At 32.7% G+C, this 25783-nt stretch overlaps 1 protein-coding gene across 1 annotated transcript in view; it reads right to left on the bottom strand.

The window, feature by feature from the left end:
* ERBB4 (erb-b2 receptor tyrosine kinase 4) overlaps positions 1-25783 on the bottom strand; it is a 1095516-nt gene that overhangs the window by 264436 nt on the left and 805297 nt on the right. The window contains exons 10-15 of the mRNA XM_057744756.1: positions 22551-22624; positions 21578-21668; positions 20954-20956; positions 19411-19610; positions 5214-5346; positions 180-273 (exon numbers count right to left, since the gene is read on the bottom strand). Coding sequence (XP_057600739.1) covers positions 180-273; positions 5214-5346; positions 19411-19610; positions 20954-20956; positions 21578-21668; positions 22551-22624 — 595 coding nt within the window. The remainder of the gene's footprint in view (positions 1-179; positions 274-5213; positions 5347-19410; positions 19611-20953; positions 20957-21577; positions 21669-22550; positions 22625-25783) is intronic.

Genomic DNA, 25783 nt, shown 5'->3' with positions numbered 1-25783 from the left:
AATATTTTATCTCTACTACTAAGCTGTAAGCCTCTTGAGGGGAGAATGTTGAATGTGATTCCACATAGAATGCTGTAAATACCTATTTAATGGTGGATAAACAATAAAGCAATGACTTAACAGACATTCATACGTGAAACTAAATAAGCCAACACAACCACAGATGTCTTCAGGCTTACCGGTCCATGGCATGTGAGGATGCCATCTTCCATCTTCTCACACTGGGGGTCACACTCCACACAGATGGAGCCATTCTCAAACTCCCGAAATTCACTGTGAAAACATCAGCAGCATGAGGCAGTGTAAGCAAACACACTGTCAACTTAACAAATGAAGTAACATCTGCTAAAAGTCCTATTGGCAGAGTAAATTCTAGAGTTTGTTTCTCTGTGTGCCAGGAGCAGCATCAGAATCATTTCCCTGTACATTAACGAGTAAGTTCTCCATTAGGAGAACAGATAAACTGCAGCCAGATGGCCCTCCTTGCCCTCCATCGGGTTCAACGACAGACTCACTCAGGAAACCTCTCTCTTGTGAGAGATATTCCAGCAGTCTAAAAAATAAAATAAAATAAAACTTAAAAAATTTTAAAAAGAAGGGAAAAAGTGTGACTCTTTTGATGACACAGCAGAACCGTTTCTGCTATTTTAAGTAAGGCTGTGCCTGCTTGTCTCTATGTAAAATTTTACTCTTGGCTGAAGTCTTATTTTTTAAGCTTGGAAAGAACTATTGTATTTTTCTTGTTGCTAAGTTACATGCATGTTCCTCATCCCTGTCCTTCAAATCCCAAGACTCTTCAATTTATTTTTAGTGAAACTTCAAAAAACACTTTGATTTCTTTTCTTCCTTTAAAATATCTGCCTTGGAGAATTAGAGAAAATATCTTTTTATGGTGGATTTTATTTTCTTAGATTATTGATCTAATACCACAACATCATTTTCAGTTTAAATTCTTTTTGAAGTAATTCTATATGATATAAACTAAAAAAAAGTTTAATGGTAACATTCTAAAACTTTCTAAAGTGTGGGATGACACTCATCACTTTCCCAAACCTTACATTTTGTGGCTATTTGAATATTAAATGTTACCAGTATATAAGTTTTCCAATTAATATCTACTCTAAAATTTTATTTTCAATACTTGGGTATCAATTATGTTCGCTATGTTTAAACCATACTATTTCCACTAATGTATGAAAGGATGAGGTACAGAATAAAGACAATTTACAAGGTTAGTTATGAGTCATTAACAAAACTTGACTAAATATTTATAGCTACTTTATTATTTTGTGCCTTTGAATCATGAGCGACCATTCCAAACTAATAGCATTGCAAATATGGCAATTACGGATTAACTAGGTGATAAATTCAAATTTATTTTTCCCTACAGTGAAGTATTCACTCTTTTTTCATAGTGAACTATCTCATTTGGTTATTATAAAGCCTTAACAGATGACTGAAATTCAAAGGGTGGGCTGTATCTTCTGTTGGTTAGATTAAGATTACACCTACTTCAAGGTGAAATAATGGTTTGGTTTTCAAAATAAATAGCATAAATCTATGGTTTATTTATGTATGAATGTACATATTTAGTTACACGGATTTTGCCCTCTTAACGTGAAGTGTTGATTTGCTATGGATTAACTTTTTACGAATTTTCTTGAGTTTAGTATCTCAGTTACATAAACAAGTTTTTATTTTGCATGTTTCATCAATGAATGATATAAAGTATTCAATAGAGGAAATCTTCAGAATATAAAAGTCAGAATGACCTAGTATTGGGGGGGTGTGGTGAATGGGGTGATAGCTAAATTGCAAAGAGAATCAAAAGCATTATGTGCAAGTGAAATTATATGATATTTACAGCAAACCTTGCAATCATCGGCAAAGCACTGTTTCTGAAAACAGCTTCTTGGGTGACTAAACTGTTAGGCTACTAAATGAAGGTAATAATTTTTATGGTACTAAAACATGGGTCATGCTTTCCTCTCTCTTCTCCAAACCTCCCATCCCCATGCACACCGTTGAGGAGTAAAATGAATATGTCATAAAAAATCATGGAGACAACCTAGCTGCCTTCTCTTTTATAGAGTAGACGTCCATCTGCATGGCTTCTGGCTCTCTTCCTTTCTGCTCTCAGAACAGATCCCCCTTGCAGTTTATTTATTGTCACTGTCTCCATCATTGCTTTTTCCTTCCCTTTCCCCTAGTGATTCTGCTATGACTTTGCCAGAGATCCCCTTTCACTTGAATCTGATCTAACATGTCACATTACATGGAGCACGAGCTTTCCTTACTGAGCTTTGCATTTTTGCTGCTACATTTTTCTCACAGTTTTGTTGTTTGTGTGCTGCCTTAGCCAATCCTGTGATCGAACACAAATACTTTGGATTTGGTCGGTGTTCCCAGCACCAAGATTAATACTGCTGTCTTAAATCCCTCAACGTCTCTAGACTTTATTCCCTAAATATCTTCTGAAAAAAGGAAAACGGGTGTTTCAATGAGAGGTTGTGATTATTAAACGTAAAAATGCCTACAAAGAGCTTAGATTGGCACTCTTGCTGATGTTTTTCTGTTGTTATTAAAGTTTCAGAAGCATTTAACCATGTTGCCAGATAATTAAAAAAATCTAAGATTGCGCTGCAATTAGTTTTCTTGTTCATTTTGAGTACTTGTGCACTGTGGTTAGGAGTCGCCAAAATATAGTGACTTATATGATCTGAATTTGAGTGCTAACAGCCAGGGTTAACTGATTTCTTTTTCCCCTTCAAAAAATCCTCTTCTTAGGATTTTTTCTTTTATGATAGTCAAACCATTTTTATATATAAACATGTTCCCTGATTTTGGTAAATGTCATATTCATATTTATTTTCAACAATGTATAAAGTGACTGTTCTAACTAACCATTTAATGAGCTTAGATTAACAGACACAAAAAGAAAATGTTAATTGTTTTAGTAGTAGGAATTCTAAGACTTTATTATGCATTTTCTCATTTCCTAGTCACAACTCTTTCATGACATCATCATTATTCCCATTTTCCATATGAGAAAACAGAGTTTAGGACAATTAGGAAGTTTATTGAAGGATGGACATTTAAACTAGGAAGTGATTAAGTTAGAATTTGAATTCATTTTTCCTCAAAGTCTGTCTTATCTGTAAGGCAAAGTTGGAAGAAATTTGGCAATACCACAAGATTGGAGGTGGGGAAATCTATCATTGGGTAAGCAAAAATTACATCAGATATTTATAAGATACTTTCATTTATTATCTTTTAAACTAAACCTTGTGTATGATTTCCTAGGGCCCCATTACTGTGGCAAAAATACATTAAGAACTTTATATTTCTTTAATACGTTTGATTTAATGATTTGGAAAATGTTAAGCTTTCAAAAACAGTAGGATAATGTGTTCTTTATTTATGGAACCAGAATTTTTCCTTTGCTTAGCTTTCATTGTTTCACAAAAAAGAGACATAGGGCAGTGTATACATCCACATGTATATCAGTTTCATGTTTCTGACAAGCTTAAAACTGAAGTATTAAAGAAAAACGATGGCATCTGTAAAGAAACAGGAAGAAAATCAAATATCCTGAGTTCTGGTGTTGGTTTGGTGCTTCTACAATGTTACAACTTTGGTCAGCACTTAATTCTCTCAGTTCTCACTGTTTATAAGATGCTTCTGTTTGATAAAATGATCTATTCCCTCCTTAGAACTGCACATACATATTCAATAAACTTTTAATGTAACATTCACTTAATGGAATTAAGGTCTATTAGTTCCATTTTAATGGCATCAATTGCTACACACACAGAGAATCATATTTGATCTGATGTATTTTATGTACAGGAAGTATCTTTCTTTCATAATAATGTGAACAAGCATGAATACAATTCAATTCAATGAGACAAGTAGCAAATAACTGTGATTCATTATCAAATTTATGAGTTGATTGTGTTTTTAAAAATTTCAAGTTGAAATTTTCCTGATAAAACTATTAAACCCCCTTTTTAAATAATGCCTTTATTGAGATATAATTCATATACCATGAAATTAATCTATTGAAAGTGCACAATTTATTGCATATTTTAGTATATTCACAGAGTTGTGCAAGCATTCATCACCATCTCAAACTATTAAATTCCTTTTTTAAATTGTTTTTTTACTTAAACTTCTAATTTTAATTTCAATCTTTTTCCCCTAAATTCATGGAGGAAATTGGTTTTGGTCATCTTTCAAAGAAGATACATATCAATATTATTAAGATCCATAGATTTTTATCCTTCCAGTGTAAAATGCAAAAATACAATGTTATCTGGGATCGTGAAAATAGTTGTTAAACTGGGACAATTCATGCAGCAGAAGAAGAAAGAACTTCAAAACTATACTTTTACAAACCTGTTGGAAACACTTTCAGTGAGCAATATAGGACAATTTGGCTCAGGGACAGTACTAAAAATGAATTATCACACTAATGAAGGACAACTGTGATGCATGAAATGGTCTGTTAGGATAAAGTGATTTTATGAGTATATGAAATGCCATGCAACAAGGTATATACTAGGTTTTATTGTTGGCAATTTGATTATTGTAGTATTGTAGATGGAATTTAAAATGCTTGATTTAAAATATAGCTTAGGTTATCTTTAGAAAGTGACAGAACACTTTCAAAAACCTTTTCAACTAGAAACTACAAAGGTAATTTCTCCATAGGGCTAAGCAGTTGTCTAAGACAGAAATGTGTGTTGTTCTTAATACACAATCAGATAGACACGCAACCTAAATGGAAATAAAAAATCAAAAGTTATGCAGTCATTCCAGATGAAAATTAATAGGAAAGCATGAGAAAAAATAAAGACTGTTGAGACATACAGGAGGAATGTCCTTCATAAAGAAAATAGAAATATATTTTTCAATTTTGCTTAAGCATAAATTGCTACAATTTATTAAGAATTATCTACTTTGGTACACATTTTTAAACACGTGCACAATAGTGAATATGCATTTTGACTTATCTTGTTCATTCAAATGAAGTTATTTCCCCTTAAAACAATTCTTTTATATGTTTTCTCCTTTATGCAACAAAAACTCTCTATAAAAATCTTGGCCAGCACACACATTCTGAAATTTTATCCTTTTATTATCATTTTAATATGTGAGCTAATCAGTACCTCAAAGCTCATGAGATAAAGTGACATTATAAGATGCCTTACCCATCATAGAGGTTACAAGACTCTATGCAGGTCCTTCCCCTGCTGAAGCGACGGCACGACAGGCACTGGTCCGGCCCAGGTCCCCAACACCCATCGTTTGAACAGAGGTGGTTGCACACCATTCCTTCAGCAGCTGAAAAACACACCAAAATCAAGGGGAAATAAAACAGAAGCCTGCGTCCAAGCTTACCATTTTAATATGAATCTTCCTACCTAAAGCTATTTCTGAAGGAGTCGTGTGAAAGAATCTGCGGCAGGTCATTCTGCTTGCCTACTTAGTCATCATGGCCCACTTTACCTTCCACTGCTTTCACACCGCAGAGCCCAGTCACTGTGTGCGCAGCATCACTGCATTTTTCATAACAGTGAACAAATATCAATTGTCCATATCAAAATTCTTGGGAGGAGGAGTGACAGAAGTTAACCATCTAATTAAGGTAAGGAACAAAACACACCTTTCTAAAGCCAATCCTTTGCTCTGCTAACACATCACACATTTTGGCTTCAATTTCATGTGAGAACTTCATGCAGAAACAGAAAAGTGATATTTCTCATAAAACAAAAAATATTAAAAGGGGAAAAGAAGGAAAAAGAATATATGAAATGTAAGAAGGGGAAAAAGAAATGGAAATAAAATACAAGTTTTTTACAGACCTCTGGCACACTGTGACTAGATTACCTTGACTTTGAGTCAAATTGGCACACGGAAGAAAAAAGGTTTTGAAATAATTTTAAACAAAGTGTGGTGGTTATTTATGAGGAGGTATAGAGATTACAGTAGTAACAAAGGTCTTTAGTCTTATCTCCATATTTTTGTTGATGAGGGAAGTGCCAAAGAATTTGGGGCCATGTTTTAAAACTGCCACTTAAGATTTACTATCTCTGTTCCCTTTTATATTATATAATACTTATTTGGTATACTGTTATTTATACTGAAAAACATAATTTTAGTGAAAGGATAGATATTGAATAAAAAGTGCTTATAAAGACTTCAAATGTTATTCTGGGTGTCTGAAAAGGGATTTGAAACATCTGAAACACAACTATATGTGGTTTTCATAAAATATTAATAATTTTCCAGAAGATAAAAACATCAAAATCCTCTTTCTCTTCCCATTAGTTACCAACTGTATTTATTAAGGGATGTAAGTTGTCATGATAAGAGCATTTGTGAGATGGCATAGGACAGCATTAAATATGTGATTGTAATTTAAAGAGGGATTATATCTGTGAAAGTTACCTTCTCTAACAAATGCTTGAGAAAGGGAATTACCAGCATCCGTGATGCTGATTAGTTTTAAAACAGGGAAACAAAATCTCCGAATTCACGTATTCTTTCTCCTATATCCTGGAGCCTTAAGGAGGCCCGTGTGTTAAACTATGTAAAATTCTTTCTCAAGGCAGACTTAGACCTATCAGATATCTTTTCAATTTATGACTAATTTATCAATTGAATAATGTCTTCCAACATAGTTTAAGAGAGAAACTCTGTGTGTGTTTGTGCATGCGTGTATTTAGCAGCTTTACTGAAGTATACATGACATTTACAAGCAGTGTATAAGTATACTGCTTATACATAAAGCATACAATTTGATGTTCTGACAAATGCATGAAATCACTAGCTATGGATACAATCCAGGTAATGAATGTATCCATTACCTCCAAAAGATCCCTCATGACATATGTAATCCCTCCCCTCTGGCCCATTCCCCCTCAGACAATCATTGGCCTGCTTTCTGTTACATACCCATTAGTTTACATTTCCTAGAATTTTATGCAAGTAGAAATATACAGTATGTATTCTCTTTTTATATAGTTTCTTTAATTCTGCATAATTATTTTGAGATTTATCCATGTTTCTGTGTCTATCAATATTCATTGCTTTTTATTACTGAGAATATTCCACTGTATGGATATACCACATGTTTTAAACCATTCACCTATTGCTAGACATTCAGACTGTTTCCCATTTGGGGCTATTAAAATTTAAGCTACTATGAACATCCATTTACAAGTATTTGTATGGACATACCCTTTCATTTCCTTTGGACTGAAATGGCTGGATAACTTTTTAAGGAAGGGTTAACTTTTTAAGAAACTGTCAAATTGTTTTTCAAAGTAGTTGTACCATTTTACATTCCCAACAGCAATGAACTCAATTCAGGCACTGAAGTTTCCTCATATCTTTATCAGTACTTGGTACGGTCAGCCTGTTTAATTTTAACTTTCCGTATATTATGTAGTGGTATCTCATTGTGGATTTGATTTGCATTGTCTAAATGACTGAAGATGTTGGACAGCTTTTAAAATGGATAGCTTATTTGCTATCCATATGCCTTGTTTGGTGAAGGGCCCCCAGATCTTCTGCCCATTTATATTGGATTGATTGTTTTCTTACTAGTAAGCACTGAGAGTTCTTTATAGATTCTGTAAGTAATTTTTCCCTGTCTTAGCCTTGCCGTTTTGTTCCTTTAACATTGTCTTTTGAAAAGTAGACATTTTTAATTTTGGTGAAGTCCAATTTATCAATTTTTATCTTTTATAAGTTGTACTTTGGGAATCATATCTAAGAAATTTTTGTCTAACCCCAAGGTAACAAAAGTTTGGTCCACTGTTATCTTTCAGAAGTCTTATGAATTTTGGTTCATATGGTCCATTTTACGTTAGCTCGTATATTATACTGTATTAGTCAGGGTTCTCCAGAAAAACAGAATAAATAGGATATTTGTATCTATATCTATGTATTTTATATAATTTATTACAAAGAATTGGCTCACACAGTTAAAGAGGCTGGTAAGCCCCACTGTCTGCCATCTACATATTGAAGACCCAGGAAAGTCCATGGTACAGTTTAATCTGAGTTCAAAGGCCTGAGGACCAAGAGCACATGTGGTTTAAGTCCCAGTCCAAGGGCAGAAGAAGACTGATGTACCAGTTCAGGAGTCAGGCAGAGAGAGTGAATACATCCTATTCAGGCCTTCAATGGATTAGATGATGCCTATTCACTATGTTTCACTCAGTCTAGCAATTCAAACGCTAATCTCATCCAAAAATACCTCTGCAGACACATTCACAAAAAATGTTTAACCAAATACCTGGGCACCCCATAACCCAATAAAGTTGACATATAAAATTCATCAACACAGGCACTATGTAAGGATCTTTTTTTTTTTTTTTTTTGCAAGTAGATATCCAATTTTTACAGCACCATTTGTTGAAAACAGAATCCTTTTTCCAGTAAATTACCTTTGCATATTTGTTTAAAATCAGTTGTCCACATACTTGTAGGTCTATTCATAGTTCTCCACTTTTCCATTGATCTATTTATCTCTTGGGGTATATCTTCTCACCTTTAATTTATATGTGTTTTTATAGTTGAAGTCTTTGCCCTGTAGGCAGCATATAGTTGGGTATTGCTTTTTTAATTTAATCTGACAATATCTGCCTTCAATTAGGGTATTTAACCAATTACATTTAATATGACAATTGTGGTTAAAATAATTGATCTTACTATTTGTTTGTCCAATCTGTCCTCTTCCCATTTTTCCTCTTTTGATGACATATTTTGGAAAACCAAATTTTTTATGATTTCATTTTATCTTTTTATTATTTTGGCTTATAAACTACATAAATTTTTAATTTGTTATTTCAGTGATATTTGCATTTGCAGTATACATATTTTTAAACAAACTTTTTATCTTTAGATATACAGAGAGATCCATGTTCCCTTATTCAGTTTCCCATATAGGAACTATCTTGCAAAACTGTAGTACAATAACATACCCAGGATGTTGACATTGATACTGCAGGATACGGGAGATTTCCTCACACAAGTATGCCTAATGTCGCAATTTTAAATTCATACCCACTTCTCTACTACCTTCACCTCCCCCTTACCCACCCACCCTCTCTTTATGCAACCACAAATCTGTTCTCCATTTTTATAATATGGTGTCATTCTGTAAATGTTATATAAATGAGATAATACAGTCTATAATATTTTTGAGATAGGCATTTTTCCATTCAGAATACATCTCTGGAGATTGATCTAGGTTGTTGTGTATATTATTAGTTTCTTTCTATTACTAATAGTATTTTATGGTATGGATTACCACAGTTTGTTTATTCACCATGGAAGGACAACTGGGTTGTTTCTAGTTCGGGGATATTACAAATAAAGCTGCTTTAAATATTTGTGTACAGATTTCTGTGCGATGTAAATTTTCATTTGTCTGAAATAAATGCCCAGGAGTATAACTGCTGGGTCATATGAAAGGAGCATTTTCGTTAGTTGTTTTGTTTTGTTCTGCTTTAAGAAAGTGCCAAAATATTTTCTAGAGAGGTACAACTACCCACTCCCTATTTTCTATGTTTACTTTTAAAATTTAAAGTGGAATTACTTGCTGTTTCTTGTTCATAGACAAAAGTTTTCATATAACGTTTCTCAAAAATGCCTCCAAATAGCCTCTAAGAACCCATAAAACTTTATTGAAAATTGTAGCTCCTTTTATTCTGTTTTAGCTTATTTACATTATAGTTATCATTCTAAATAACAGATAAATGTAATTTTAAAAGACAATCTGAAGGAACAGTGATTATTTAGAGTTTTCCTGTATAAAGGATTGTTGTCCTTCTCTTATTATTAATTATTCTAGGTAATTCATTAAGTTGTGGACTTCGCTTAATTGTAATTCTCTCCATGTCTTAAATAATCATTAAATTGAAAAACTATATATTGTAACTATTTTTCTCTTCTTTTATGGAAACGCTTCAAAAGTTGAATGATTTGATGTTCTACTTGGGAAAGGCTGACAGTTTATCTGTTATATTGATTCTGAACAAATAGCAAGAGTTCTTTCCTTCTGATTCATTCATAATGCTGAGAAAGAGGGTTCTCTTACTGTACAAAATAAATGTCAGTAGAAATGAAATTTTAACATAGGTCTCATAAAACTGATTCCTAGATGTATAAGTGACTTCCCATTAATTTATAAAGAGTAAGGAAAGAGAGAACAATCAAGCTGATTGAATATAAATGTGCAAAATCAAATTTTATACAATAGATGAAGAATTAGAAAGGAGTAAAAGATCAACGATATTAAAATATTAAGTTATAATACTCATTTTTATAAGCATTCAGCCATTTTAAGGTTATTTATAGTGTTTCATATTCTGAAATATAAATACACTTCTATACAATTTTTATATACACTTGCTTATGGGATAAACATAATTATCAGAAGAAACCTTGAAGACAGAAAAAAAACCCAAAAGTTATATTATCAAAGCAACTCATAAAGGCAAGCAGAGTATATTCAAAATCATAATGCACAGTATCATGAATCTCTGACCATTTGTACTCATCACTTTTCTATCCTTGTAGAAAATATAATCAATGTCTCAAATTCTTTATATATCAACTTCTGTCTAAGATCCTCAAATATGTTTTCAGTTTCTTCCTTTAAGATGTTGACAAAGCCATCAGTACCCCCTTGTACTGCCCATTTCACGACAGTCCATCAACTTCTTGATCTATTTATTTCACCAACTCACATTAATTTTTTTGGGTTTGAAAGCCTCTCACTCTTGTCCCTTCTCCCTTGATTTTCTGTTACCTGCTTTGACAGGTGAGAGGAGAGTATTGGCTTCAATCAAACGCCTACCTGCTTTTCTGCTGCCTACTACCTTCTTTAGTCTGTATTCAGATGCTCAATTTCAGAGCAGTTTTGGATCAGGGAAACAGTATCTATTGGAGGAAAGCAATTATATAAACAGGAAACCATAACAATTGCTTTCTTCTCATTCTTTCCAAATGATTAGATGGTGGTATTCAAAGCTGGTTGATCATTTTCTGCAGAGTGAAACCACGGGAAGTGTTTCCACAAAGCACAGAAGAAAAGGCCAAGGAAACTACTTCTCTGAAATTCTTAAGAGAAAAGAAGTTTTCAATCAGCACTAAGCGTTCAACCTCTGACCTCCCAGAGTGGTAGTCACATGGGAAGGAGCAGAAGGCCTGTTCAATGGCTTATAGTTTGAAACACCATTATAAACCTCTCTAAAGAAACTTTAGCAATGTAGTTATTAGGCAACCTTTAACTTCTGTTTTTTCTGGAAGCTGTAAAATTGTTTTCTCTTTATCTCATCTGAATTGTACCTTTCTATTAAAATGTTGGAGAGATAAGAATGTGCTCAGTATTTTGACCTTTATAGAGAATATTGAACTTGCTTTCATTAAAATAGAGGCAAGCTTAAATAATGGATCTTGCTACTGTGCTGCATGTGTGAAAGTAAATGGATTCATTCAAAATATTGAAATGAAGTACCTATCTACAAGCACAAAGGCAGAAAAAATATCTTCTCTTTCATTGTACAAGACGACCTACGCATGCTGTTTGTATTACTCACCATATGTAGAGGCATGGGTTTGACTTGGAATGTATTTGGACAGATACCAGTAATCTTTTTTTTATAAAGGCTGAAAAATACGATTTAGTTGTAATAGTTCAGTTTTTCTGATCAGATCAACATAGGTTCAAATCCTTACTCTATGACTAGCCATGCAGCCTTGGGCAATTATTTACATACTACTTATATGTAAAGTAAATAATAATATCTACCTTTCTTGGTTATGATGAAGATTAGACATCATATAGTAGTATATAATGTAGGGTTACTTATTTAACTAAGCCCTCAATAAATGTACTTAAGAGAAACGTGGAAACATACAAGTATATCCGTGTGTTTGCTTTTAGAAGTATTTGTTGAGAAACTACTTAGTTTATACTGGACACTGCTAATAAATGGGGATATGATGGAAATATGAAATAAAATACATATTGTCTTTATGTAGGGATTACAGTCTAGTTAGGAAGACAGCATTAGATAAATAATCATTTATACTGTGTAATATACATTTTTGAGAGAAAATATAGCAGCTGTCCTAACCTAATTGGTATGTAGCATTAGGTCAGCCCACAGAAAGAGGGACAACGTGAGATGAGAAGGATAAATAGGAATTATTAAGGCAAAGAGGGCTGGGGGAAATTGAGGATTACAAATCTAGCCAAGAGAGTCTGAGCAGGGAATAAGATCAGTGCCTTCACAGAACTGACTGGACATAAGCATTGACTGGGTAAAGTAATACCTGATGAGCTAATGAGGTGAACAATGGTCAGATTATGTAGGACCTAGTGGCCATTTAAAGGGTTTCCTGCTTTGTCCAAAGAGCTGTGGGAAACTGAAGAAAGGTTTTAAGCAGGAGTGTTAGGATATTATTATTAAAATATGACTCCAATTACTTTGAAAGGATGGACTTCAAAACATGTTTGAATAGTTGATGGCAGAGAGAAAATAGTGAACTGTTCAGAGATAGGCATATGATCCAAGCAGGGTCAGCTGGGGCTCTTTCCACAATACAGATACTGGGAGAGAGAAATTGGAGCTATTTTACCTGTACTCATAAACCCTGAGAATGCTCCAAGCCAAGGCCAAACATTTTTGATGAAAAAAGAGTTAGCCTAAGAAGAAAGCAGAACTGGGCAATGTCAAAGGACTGAGTCCTGTTGATGTTTAAACCCCAGATCCATCTGTGTCTGAAGGAATATCCCTTGCACTTCTCAGTTCTGTGAGCTGATATGCTCTCTTGTTTGCTTTTATTTTCTTTTTTTTTTTTTGCCTTTTAATTATGTTTATTTTCTTTGTTGTATGAAAAGGCTTAAAGCTTGTAAAATTATGACTGAGTTTCATTTTTTCCAGCTTTGCTGAGACAAAGTTACTTAAAACATTGCTTAAAATTAAGGTATGATGTGATTTGAAACACACAGACACACAGACACACACACACACACACACACATATATCATAAAGTGTTTACCACAGTAAGTTCAGTTAATACATCCTTCACCTCAAGTAATTACTATTTTGTTAATCGTGGTGGTGGTGGTCGTGAAAACATTAAACCTCTACTCTCATAGAAACTTTCAAATATAAGATAGAGATTTGTTAACTATAGTTGCTATGCTTACCTTAGATCTCCAGAATTTATTCATCCTATAACTTAAAGTTTGTACACTTTGATCTGCATCTCTCCATTTCTCCCACTCCTCAGACTCTGAAAACCACCATTCTACTCTCTGTTTCTATGAGTCTGATGTTTTTAGATTCCACACAGTATTTGTCATTCTCTAACTTAATTCACCTAGCATAATGTCTGGAAAGTCCACCTATGTTACCACATATGGCAGGATTTTCTTTTTTATGGGTGAATAATATTCTAGCGTGTGTGTGTGTGTGTGTGTGTGTGTGTGCACGCACATGTTCTTTATCCATTCATCTGTTGACAGACACATTGTTTCCATATATTGGCTATTGTGAATAATGCTACAGTCAACATGAGGATGCAGAGAAGTGGGATTGCTAGATCATATGATAATTCTATTTTTAATTTTTTGAAGAACCTCCATATTGTTTTCCCTCATGGCTGCCCCAATTTACATTCTCACCAACATGCACCAGAGATCCCTTTTCTCCACACTCTCACCAGCACTTGCTAGCTCTTCTCTTTTTGAGAACAGTCATTCTAACAGATGTGAGGTGATATCTCATTGTGGTTTCAGTCTGTATTTCCCTGATAGTTAGTGATGTTGAGCATCTTTTCATGTACTTGTTGGCATTAGCATGTCTTCTCTAGAGAAATGTCTACTCACATCCTCTGCCCAGTTTTTAACCAGGTTGTTTTCTGTTTTGTTACTGAGTTGTATGAGTTCCTTATCTACCTTGGGTATTAATGCCTTATCAGATACATGATTTGTAAATATTTTCTCCCATTCCATGGGTTGGCTTTTCATTTTGTTGATTGCTTTTGTTGTTGTTTTTGCTATGCAGAAACTTTTTAGTTGATGTAGTCCCACTTATTTATACTATTGTTGCTTCTGCTTTTGGTATCATATCCACCAATGTCAAGGAATTTACCTTCAATGTTTCTTCTAGGAATATTGTGGTTTTGGTCTTAAGTCCTTAAACCTTTTGAATTCATTTTGTGAGTGGCATAGGACAGAGGTCCAATTTCTTTCTTTTGCATGTGAATATCCATGTTTTCCTGACATCATTTATTGAAGAATTATCCTTTCCCCACTGAATATTCTTCTCTCCCTTATCACATATTAGTTGAACTTATGTGTGGATTTATTTCTGGGCTCTTGATTCTGCTCCACTGGCCTATATGTCTGTTTTCATGCCAGTACCAAACTGTTTTAATTACTATGGCTTCCAAACATTGGGGATATTAATCAACTTTCTGGACATCTGTACATTCATCTGCAAAATGGTGATAATTATACTTTACAGGGTGGTGGTGGTGATTAAATTAAACTATAGAGGTTGAGTCTGGCACTTTTTCGCTATTTAGCTGAAGTATTGCAGACACCTAAAATCAGTGTGAAGAAATGGATTATTCAGTAAATTATATCAATATCCTAGTCAAATGAAGATTTTTAAAAATTATGCTATACCAAAACTTCAAAATGGATTAAAAATTACAATATAGTTTTAAAGTACTAGAAGAAGAAGATTGACTATACCAAGATCATAAACATAAAAAGCAGAATGATGTATCCATTTAACTAGATAAAAACATAAAATGTTTGTCTATCAAAAGACAAAATTTAAAAAAATTATTTTTATAGAAGGAAAATCATACACAACAAATCAAAGAGACAAAAATTTAATGGATTTAATTTGTGATGAGCTCTTTCAAATCCAGAATTAAAAATGAATAAAGCTCATAACTATGTAATATACAAAAAAATAGAAATGATCAGTCAACACATAAAAAGAGGCTCAATATCAACTAAAAACCATAAATTTAAAAGACCTGTTTCATATTTCATATCACCAAAATTTAAAAGCATGGATAATAGCCAATGTTGTAAAGCGTAGTGGAAAATACTCCTTAACAAACACTGTGTAGGACAAGTGTAAACTAATCTATTTTTAAAAGATGACGTAGCAACATACATCCAAATTTATTATATGTAACCTCATTTCACAGAAATTCCACTTTTAAGTATTTAGCCCAAGGAAATGATTGCATAGTACAAAATGTTTTATGAACTAAGATTCACATTATGGCAGTACCAATATGAAAAATAGAAAACAAATTAAATTACCATTAATATGGCATTTATTCAATAAATATTTTTATATAGAGCTTTTAAAAAGAAAATGGCATAATGAGTGAAGTAAGTCAAACAGAGAAAGACAACTATCATAATATACCACTTATATGTAGAATCTAAAAAATGTTACAAATGAACTTATTTACAAAGCAGAAATAGAGTCACAGATGTAGGAAACAAATTTATGGTTACTGCGGGGGGAAGGAGAGGGGGAATAAATTGGGAAATTGGGATTGACATATACACACTACCATACATAAAACAGATAACTAATGAGGACCTAGTGTATATCACAGGGAACTCAATACTCTGTAATGACCTATATAGGAAAAGAATCTAAAAAACAGTAGATATATGTATATGTATAACTGATTCACTTTGCTGTACAGCACAAACTAACACATTATAAATCAACTATACGCTAATAAAAATTTAAAAATGAAGAATAAGGAAGAGCTCTATATACTGACATGGAAGATCCTCAAAATATATTAAGTAAAAGGTATAGATGGATGAACAGTATTTAAATATATATGGTATGATCCAATTTATATATGAAAATGTTTCATTATCCATTTATATATTTACCAAAAAGTATATACTATTTTATTCATGTCTATTATTTTGATTTCTAACAATGATAAAAGTACTATTATAATTAGAAAAATAAAATTATTTCCATTTTGAAAAATAATTATGAATATAGTTTCACTCTTGTTTATGATGGTTAGGGTTAGGGTTAGAGTTAGGGTTAATTAAAATAGAGATGTCTGAGTTCAAATGTAACTCAGATTATGAAGGTTTGGTGTAATATTTATGTCTTCACTGTTTATAGTCTGGTGTTAAAAATTTACGCTTAACTATTTAAAGAAACTTCAAATACTTTTATAAACTGAGTCTAAAACTCCTTCCAACCAGCACTGTTTTGTCCCTACCATAACCATACAAATAAAGGAGGCAGAAAATGTTCCAGCTTTTCATGTTCTGGTGTTTCTCTCAATCTCAATCTCTTCAAACCATAAAGTCTGCTTTGAAAATTTTGACTTAAAAGAGTAAGATTGCTCAAGCTACGGTCACACTTTATAGATGAGGTGAAGTTTTTCTTTTATCGTCATTGCTGTTTTAAATCATGTTGAACTCCAAAAACACTGTTAAAAATCAAGGTTGACTTTTCTTTTAAGCTACCAAGTCGATATACAGCTTTAGATGAGAGTATTTTATAGTGACTGTGTGTGTGTGCCTTTACGTGTGTGTGTGCATGTGCATGTGTTCGAGGGTTGTGTACATGTGTATGTGTTGTGTATGTGAATACACACCTTATGCTATATGTCTGTGTATCCATATGTCTTGTAATGAATATGTGTTTGTGCTTGTATATCTTGTGTGTGGTATATTAACAGAGAATGTCTAAAAAAGCAATATTTATTATACATTTAAAATGAAGCAAACATTTAAGTTTTCCCATTTGCAGATAATACTATGGATGATAAAATGGCCTTAATCACATGTGGGCAAGCCATTGCAAGCTCAATATAAACATCAGCAGCACCTCTGGGATCAAGTTTATAGGATAATTACATTTCTGAAAATGCAGGATCCAATGTGCTATGAGACCAAAACTCAAATTTTGATAAATGGATTTCATGCAAAAATTGTTTACTCTAAGATGTAAAACCGAAAAATTATATGCTTAACTTTATATTATAGCACCACAAAAATGCTTTCTTCTAACTGCTTCATTTCTTCCTGAAACTGTAAAGTCAACTATAAAAAAGTTCACGGTTTGAAAAATGGCTAAACCTCCAAGAGACATTGGAGAAAGCTAAAAGTTGAAGAATATGTTAGCTTATTTTATTTTATTATTATTATTAATCCTCTTTTGGTTGTTCAAAAATTTTAGACGTCTTAAAAAGATACGGAATAATTACATAAATTTTTCCTATCTTGCTTTTTCATATTTAATTTCTTTCTGCATTTTCTTTTTCTCATTTGCTTTTTATTGAGGTATACAAAAGGTAAAAGAAGAGCTTTGTGAAGTGATTAAAAAGGCAAAGAAGAAGAATGTTTTTCTCTAATTTTGTTATTTTTTCTTTAAGATTTTTTTTTTTGGTCTTCATAGTTAAATCTTATCCTTGAAAAGTAGTGGTACTATTGTTTTAATTTCATTTTGTTTTGTTTTTTGAAGGAAGTGAAATAAAAGGAGAGTATAACCTTGACTTAGGAAAATATTTATAAGTTAGTGTTGAAAAAGATTCAATTTTACTTCCATGGATAATCTACTTTATCTGGGGCATGTACAAACACACATGGGGATAAGAAGCTTAAGTATTAGAAGAAAAAAAAAAACAGTAAGCTTTCTGCTAGGAAACAGAAATGTATAAAACCAAGGAAACAATCTAGGCTCAATGAAAGGATAAATCTCATTCAATGTGGACATGCATATTTTGATATATAATAATATTTTATATTTTTTGATTCTATGAGGAACAGAATATATAAGAACTTAAGTTCACTCAAAACAGGAATCTCAGGTTGCAATCGATCTCTTCCCTCTGGAAAACACATTTAAGGATCCAAAAGTGCTAAAATGTGAATTCCTCACAAATTATAAGTAATATTTTATAAAAATTGCTAGCCTGAGCTGCCTTAAACCCTTTCTGGTACAAGGTGGTGTATAAATTAATTAACTCACTGACTACTTAACTTGGTAAATTTAAATCATGTTGACCTCTTAAGAGTTTATATTTTTTAAAAATGTCCTATACTATTCATTCACATACTTAATGAACTTAATCATTATGTATGTATACCTTGTGATTGTTCCAATGGTGAGATCAAAGAAGCAAGAAGACTTCCTAAGAGCAAAATGTTTCTTAAGAAATGTGAATTTTAAGCTGGAAAACCTGATTACTTTGGTTTGTACACAGTTATCTAATAAACTTAATTAAGAGGTAAATTATGAAGGCCAGAGGAACCTTCCTGAAAATAAGTTAAATGGTTTTCAAACTTAGTATTTTAACTTTATGATTTCAGTTTTAACTGTTCTGGCCTCCTTTTTTTGGTTACTTGCTTGTTCTTGGCTCATTTCTGGTTGGTTGGAGTTGAAAAATAAATGATTTCTCTCTGAATTTGGCATAAAATAAAATGTTAATTCACACACACACAAAAAAAAGAAATGTGAATTTTAAAAGGACTGACTTATCATGAGCACAACAAGAACATGCATTTGTAAACAGATCATTTGAATTCTAAGTCATTTTATTTTATATTTATTATAAGTAAGTCATGACAATATGCATAGTAGTAGCACTTATAGGATGCAGAAGAAACTAATACTCAGGAGAAAAATAGGTAAGAATTAAGTATTAATCATTGGAATATCAAAGTATAAGATGGGGATGATTTAGTTATATACTCATGGAAGCATTGTTTGCTTCTGTGTAACAAAGAAGTGATGGAATGGATCAATAAGTAGTAAAATATACGGAAAAAGAGCTCCGTGCCTACAAAAACACATTTATGAAATGAACTTCCTTCTTGAAGAGCAAACCTCTGGAACAGCATTTTTACACATTTCAGAAGATCATGTCTGTTTTTTTTTTTTTCACCACTCCTAAATGGCAAATACTTTGTTATTCTATGTTATCAAACTCACTGAAACAAAAAGTAAACAGAATTTAATAGAGTGGATTTCCACAAATTGATTGGATATGAGGAATTACCCAGGATGCTTATTAAACGTTTAGATTGCAAGATTCCACTTACACCTATTGAATCCAAATGTCTACAGGAGGGTTCTTATGATTAGGCAAGATCTGAGAACATGAAATACACTATAAAAACATGCAATATGTTATAAAAAGTCACCCATCTGATTAATTTATACCAACCTTTTCCAAGGGTTGAGAAAAAGAGGGCAACACTTCTGACCCACCACTGTTTTTAATTGCTTGCTCCAATGGAGAATGAGAATAAAATGTTTAAAAAGTTTCTAGGTTTTAACGTCTGGGTAATGTACTTACTACAGTTTTCAGCTTTCCTGTTGTCCCGGATCACTATTCTTTGGTTGATTGTGCTGAAGAGTGTTGTCCAGTTAATGGTATGATAATAACACAGGTTGCTGTTGTCAGTGATATAGATGTTTCCTGCACTGATTTCTTTCAGGGATTGGAACTGTAGAGAAGTGATGCCCTGCTGCTTGAGGATAAGCAAGGAAAGGCCACTAAAGATAAGGGAGGGGGAAAAATGGAATAATAATAATTATTTTCTGGCCATGACATGCATTCTTGAAGTAAAATAAGGATGTCATATCTTACTCCAAAAAGAATGTTAATAAAGCATAGAAAAGATTGAATCAATAAACCTGTAATCCGAACACTATTATTTCTTTACATGCTGTACGCTGACAGTTCTAAAAGTAATCATTTGACTCCCCAAAAAAGCCCATCTTTTAGAATTATGAATATCAATGATATTTCTATCTCTGCCTACATATGTACCACTTATATATCTGCTCACTGCCTTCCCTCCTAACCCTTGAATCTTAACTTCTCAAGAATGAAATCCTGTGTTAAGATTAAATAATTAAATAAATGTTTATGGGGTGACTGTTCATCTACCCAAAGTAAGACATTAATTATACTCTAACTATTTAATAGATTTAGACACACTTTCACGTGAGGCGAACGTGATAACCACTACACTACGGAAACACCCACTAGACACACTTTCAGAGGGTAAATATTGCAGAGAATCACCAGTGATACTTAGACCAGTGATACTTCCTCAGAAACCAAAGAGTAATTGTAATACTAGAAAAATGCATAACTATAGGAGATGTTAAAAATTAAAGAGAATAATAAAATTAAACTAAAATTAAAAAAAATACTCAGAAGGCTTGGACAAGCAAGAAAGCATCTCTAAAAGTTAAATAACAATTACACTGTGGAAACAAATTATCATTTCAAGGATGTTTTCTCAACATAGTCCACTTTATAATTAAATTCTTTCTCCATTCTCTGAAGAGTAAATGTGTTTCCCACATTTCAGTCACCTTATGAACATTATATTTTGGAAATCAAAGCTTTCCTGTTTTGCTACATTTATAAATCTAAATTTGCTTTGCTTTTAATACTCATATTTTTTCATGTGTCTTATATACATAAGTGCATGGAGAACTATACGATATATAATACACGTTATTATAACGTGTGTGTGTGTGTGTACCCAACTGAGATGTAATTCACTCTCTCAAATCTTTGCTCCCATAATAACCACTCTTAGTTGTTGATTACAATGTGAGCATAATAATGCCGTGACTTAGATTTATAACACTTTATTCAGTGGATAGTAAAAATTGGTTTCACATAGCTCTTGAATAGATTATATCTCTCAACAATCCTTTTTTTATTAAGCACTTTTCCCCGTTACATTTTAGAACCTCTTACAGATATACCTGTTTTAATAGCGAAATTCAATGTATTTCCTGTGAACCATTAAGATAGAGTATTTGATGATAGTATTGATTTTAGGCATCTTTCAGATTTAAGTAAAAAAATGATCGACCGCCTTATAGAAGTTGACTTTTAACTGTTTATAATTAATAATTTCATGCAGATGAAAACTGAAGTAAAATAAAAGCAGTGAGTGGCTTAATAAATATTAAAACATATTTTTATTATGTGAATAAAAATATTGACATTAGAACTTTAGAACAGTGTTCTTCTGAGCCCTGATTCTCTGTCCATTATTATCCAGCACTGTATGTAGGGTAATGGACCAGATTCTAAAATAACAGCACTGTGATGCTTTGTTCAAATGATAGCTCCAGAGACAAAAAGAGAACCTCCTAGTAAAACATTTGTATCCCATACACCGATGCCATTACCAAGTCATTCAACTCTGTCTTTTAATTATGATAACATATGATTGGAAAGAAGGTTCAGTTTTATGGTTCACATCATGTACTCCTAACCTGCCAAACACTAATATTACTGTAAGTGACAGGCAGTTGAAAAATCAAGTCGTATACTTTAAAGCACAATCAGGGGTATTTTTCATTGAGCTTTCCTTTGGACTTTAAAGTGGAAACCCAATATTTCTAGATTCAGTAAATCAATGAGTCTAATGGCTTTGACATAATGTACGCATGATGCTGAGAGACCTGTAACTCTGAACATATACACCTACCTATAGAGTACTCTTCCACCGATGGTCACCAGGTTAGAAAAAACACTGAAATCGGTCATGTTTGGGGGCCATGATTGTATGTTCAGGAAACCTACAAAAGATAAGGGCAGTAAAGTAACTCAGAATATCATTGTCTCAGTAACAGTGTTTAATACCAATTATTCTTAAAATATGATGAAAATGGGAAGTAAGAAAAAGGCAGCAAATATTCCTATTTTTAAACCATTCTATCTCACATATCTTCTTCCAAGATTCAATGTCTTAACACAAAGTTTCAGGGCTGCAATACTCAATAGATAAAGAATGTCAAAATAATGAACACCAAGAATATATGTTTCTCAGACCTACAGAATCACAAAACTGTATAGTTTAAAGATTTAAATGATTCTTAATTTGATGTATTCTTCTAAAGGGAAAAAATACTTAGTCTAACTAAAGAGAAAAATACAGTTTCAATTTCTCTAAAATCTTTTGCCACATTATCTGTACACTTACAATATCAGCTGTCTGTCTTGCATTCTAAGACATTTATGTATATACCTAAGCCTCCTTATTTGATTTTACACTCTCTGATAGCAAACCCATGTCTGATTCATGTCTATGGGCCCCGTATCACCTACTGTGACAGCTCTGAACATATTAGGTCCTCCATAAACACGTGCTAAATGAATCCTACATGTTACCCATTCTCAACAGCGCTTGTGAAAAGTAAATAGAAAAACATGAGCTCAAAGATCCGTTGACATTTGCAAAAACAGTAACATCAAAATTTCAAGGATATTTTATTATTTTTTTTAATTCCACAGGTTTCAAAATGTGTACGGATGCTAAGGAATTAAAACATCCAGCATTTAAAATAATATGTGTTTTTAAAACTAGAATTTGCTTTGAAAACTCCAATACTATGCAATATTTTTAACAAAACACTAAAATTCACATAGTTCATAGCACAACAAACTCACTTAAAAATTACCTGTTATCTCTCGGACTGTCCGAAAGACATTCAATTTCTCTGGGTCTATGGCTTCAATTGCATTGTAAGGGTCCCTAGAAAATTAAAAAAAAAAAAAAATGAAAGCACATTTAAAATTAGATAAAGGAGTGAAGATATGAGGTGATAATTATTTCATTCAAATTGAACTTTAATTGTCACTAGGAAGGTTAGCAATGCTTTATCCAGATTTTTCTATGCTAGATGGGGAAGGGCATTAAAAGGTACTTTGAGGATATTTTGATGACACAGAATTCAAGTTCTTCATTGAAGGCTATTCTAGATCCAGAGGAATGGCTCAATTTGACTATCCTGAATAAACCTCCAAACATAGCAATTCCATTTATTAACCATTTTATTTTGCCTTCAAAAGTTTATTCTCAATTGGAAAAATGTACTCTGCAAATGAATTATGTTATGGTGAGAATAACTGCCTTTTGGGCTCCTCAAAGCATACTAAATTGCTAACAGAACCTGCAATTTCATAACAAGCATAAAAACAAATACAGGAAGTATTTTTTTTCTGTATCTTCACATTTATCTATTGGTGTAATCTTGTTCCTATCTGGTTTTGATTTATGTTCACTTTCATAAGACAGAAACTATTTGCTTCCATCTATATGAATCATATTAACATCTGAAAATAAAATTTACCACAAATTTAACAATACTCAAAACGTGTTGTAAACTTTGGAGATTTTTAAAAATATGATCTAGTCCAAAAATATATTTTTGTAATTAATGTTATTGATAAATAAATGCCCTGTCTTTCCAAAATGAGTATAAAATACCTTTAAAATTAAATATCTAATGGATTTTTTCCAGAAGTTTTCATCTTTGGAAAATATTTTTCATTTATAACATCCCACCCATACAAAATAATTGCATACTTGAGTATTAAGGCAAATATAAACATAATATTAAACATCAGTAATTCAAACACTACTATCAGATTTTTTTAAGCAATATATACTGATTTTTTTTTTTTGTTTTATTACTTTAAAAGGTGTTCTGTGCTATTTGGGGCAAGTAGAAACCTCATATTAATATATACTCTTCAGAGAAAAATTAAATTCCACTCACTTAATTAAATTCCAGTCATTTATCCAAGAGAGATCAAACTTTCTACAAACAACAAACTAGGCTTTTTTAGTGGTTTGTATCCACCTTTAGCAATCAACTGATTTTATCCTTGCAGTGGATATCTGCTGTTTTACCAGTCTCTGAGAACTTGCTTTTTCATATGGGGAGTAAACACTGGGACACATGATCCACTGGAGGCTATCAGTCAAGGTGCTCCATCATCCCCTTACAAACAGACAGGCGTACGGCTTGTCTTATAAGAATCTGAGTCTGAATCCATGTGCATTTATTCATCCTGGCATAAGAGCCTTGAAAAGATTCTCTATTAGCTCAGCAACCTTGATCTCTGGCACCACCGTGTACTGGCTCTGTCAGCTTGGTTCATCAGCATATTCTTCTATACTGTGAACCATCCCAATCTTTTAAAAGAAAAAAAAATTTTTTTGCTTGATGAAATTACTGCTTCAAACTGAGAAAAACTAAGAAGTATAATCAATATGTTGTGCTCCTTGTTTAATATGGCGTGTTACAGAAGGCTTAGAAACACTATAAATGAGTTTCCCTACAATTCACATGTAAACAATTAAGATTTTCCTTAATGTGACATGAATACCTTTCAAAAGCTTAAAGTCTAAATTAACATTCTGGCAAACTTGCTCTATTTGTAACTGAAGATATGTAGAATGAATATCTATGCTTTCAGTGAATATGGAGCCACAAAATTAGCTTCACCACGTGGGAAAACTCTGGTTGCTATCATTTTCTAATGTGCAAAGACGTCTGCATGCAGAGGAAATATCGGCTCTGCGGTAGTAGACTGAGCTTTCAACATTTGTTCTTTGATGAAAAGCAGTGTCTAGAATAATTCTAGCCATATAACCAAATATGCTTGCTTTATTGACAAACACTTAAAGTTCAGGGCAAGCACACAATAATGGGGTCAGCCCAAAACTTTACTGAGAATACTTCCAGGTTGCCAGGAATGAAATAAATTCTGGACTGTTCACATGAAGCCCAATGGACCACAGAAATTTTATATACTTAATTTTAGAGATTCAGGACTCTCATAAAATAAGTTGACAGAATCCCACTTACCAACTCCAAAGTACCCCTAGGAAGTTTCACCCTACAGCCACTTGAAATCCATAGATTTTAAAACTGAGAACTTTCCTAGGTAAATTCAGGGCCATGAAAAAGAACACCATGTCTACCCAGTCACTGTGTTGGATGATCCAAAATAAAGCTCAAGATAAAGAGCGAGAAACACATTTTCACAATTCCTTTGAAATCACATTATTTTTTCCACCAAACTGATTATCTGTTTTGCACTGTCTACCATCATTATAGTCTATCATCTAAGCACTTTCTTGTTAGTATCATATTGTGACATAGCATGAGCATGCTTATTTGTGAGCATTTTGTTGCTCTAAGCATACGCACAAGAACATTGTTGGACGTGACAAAACATGAAAGGGGACCCTAGGATAACCCTGAACACTGCATTTTACCTGCAGTTCCCATTCTAAATAAGGAAATAAGAGTGCCTAGTTTATTTCTAGCAATGGCGGTATTGTGCTATAAACTGAACACTTTTATATGTTAACGTTTTAATTGACAACTTCACAGCAAATTTATTTTTTGACGAAATTTGCTTTTGAAAAATATACTCTCATTTAAAAATGAATTTTTCCTTCCTATTAGTTTAAAGAAATACACTAGCTATTTTAATCAAACCATACATCCTATTAAAAACCAGTTAGTAGATGAGTGAAGGTAATGGGAATTAAGTGAAGTAAAAAATTTTGTCAATTTACTAAAAGCTTTCTAACACCTCATGTTATTCATCTTTAAAATCTCTCTCTTTGTCCACACACACACATATGCACACACATATTACATGTATGAATACATATATGCCTATATATGAATGAGACCTACTCAATTAACTTTATATTAATACTTTCCTAAGATAAAAGGAAAAGACTTCAGAATATATGTTTCATGCTGGTATGCGACTAGGAGTGAGGAACCTATTATATTTCACATATATTTGCCCTGGAAAATGCCTTTTATGTTATGTTTGAGACAATAATATTGACAACGTTAAATTTAAGCACTATAATTAAGGACAA

The sequence above is a fragment of the Hippopotamus amphibius genome, chromosome 8 (assembly GCF_030028045.1).
Source record: "Hippopotamus amphibius kiboko isolate mHipAmp2 chromosome 8, mHipAmp2.hap2, whole genome shotgun sequence".
Classification (NCBI taxonomy): domain Eukaryota; kingdom Metazoa; phylum Chordata; class Mammalia; order Artiodactyla; family Hippopotamidae; genus Hippopotamus; species Hippopotamus amphibius.
Note: the sequence above shows the minus strand (reverse complement) of the source record. Positions and strands in the feature narration are given on the sequence as shown.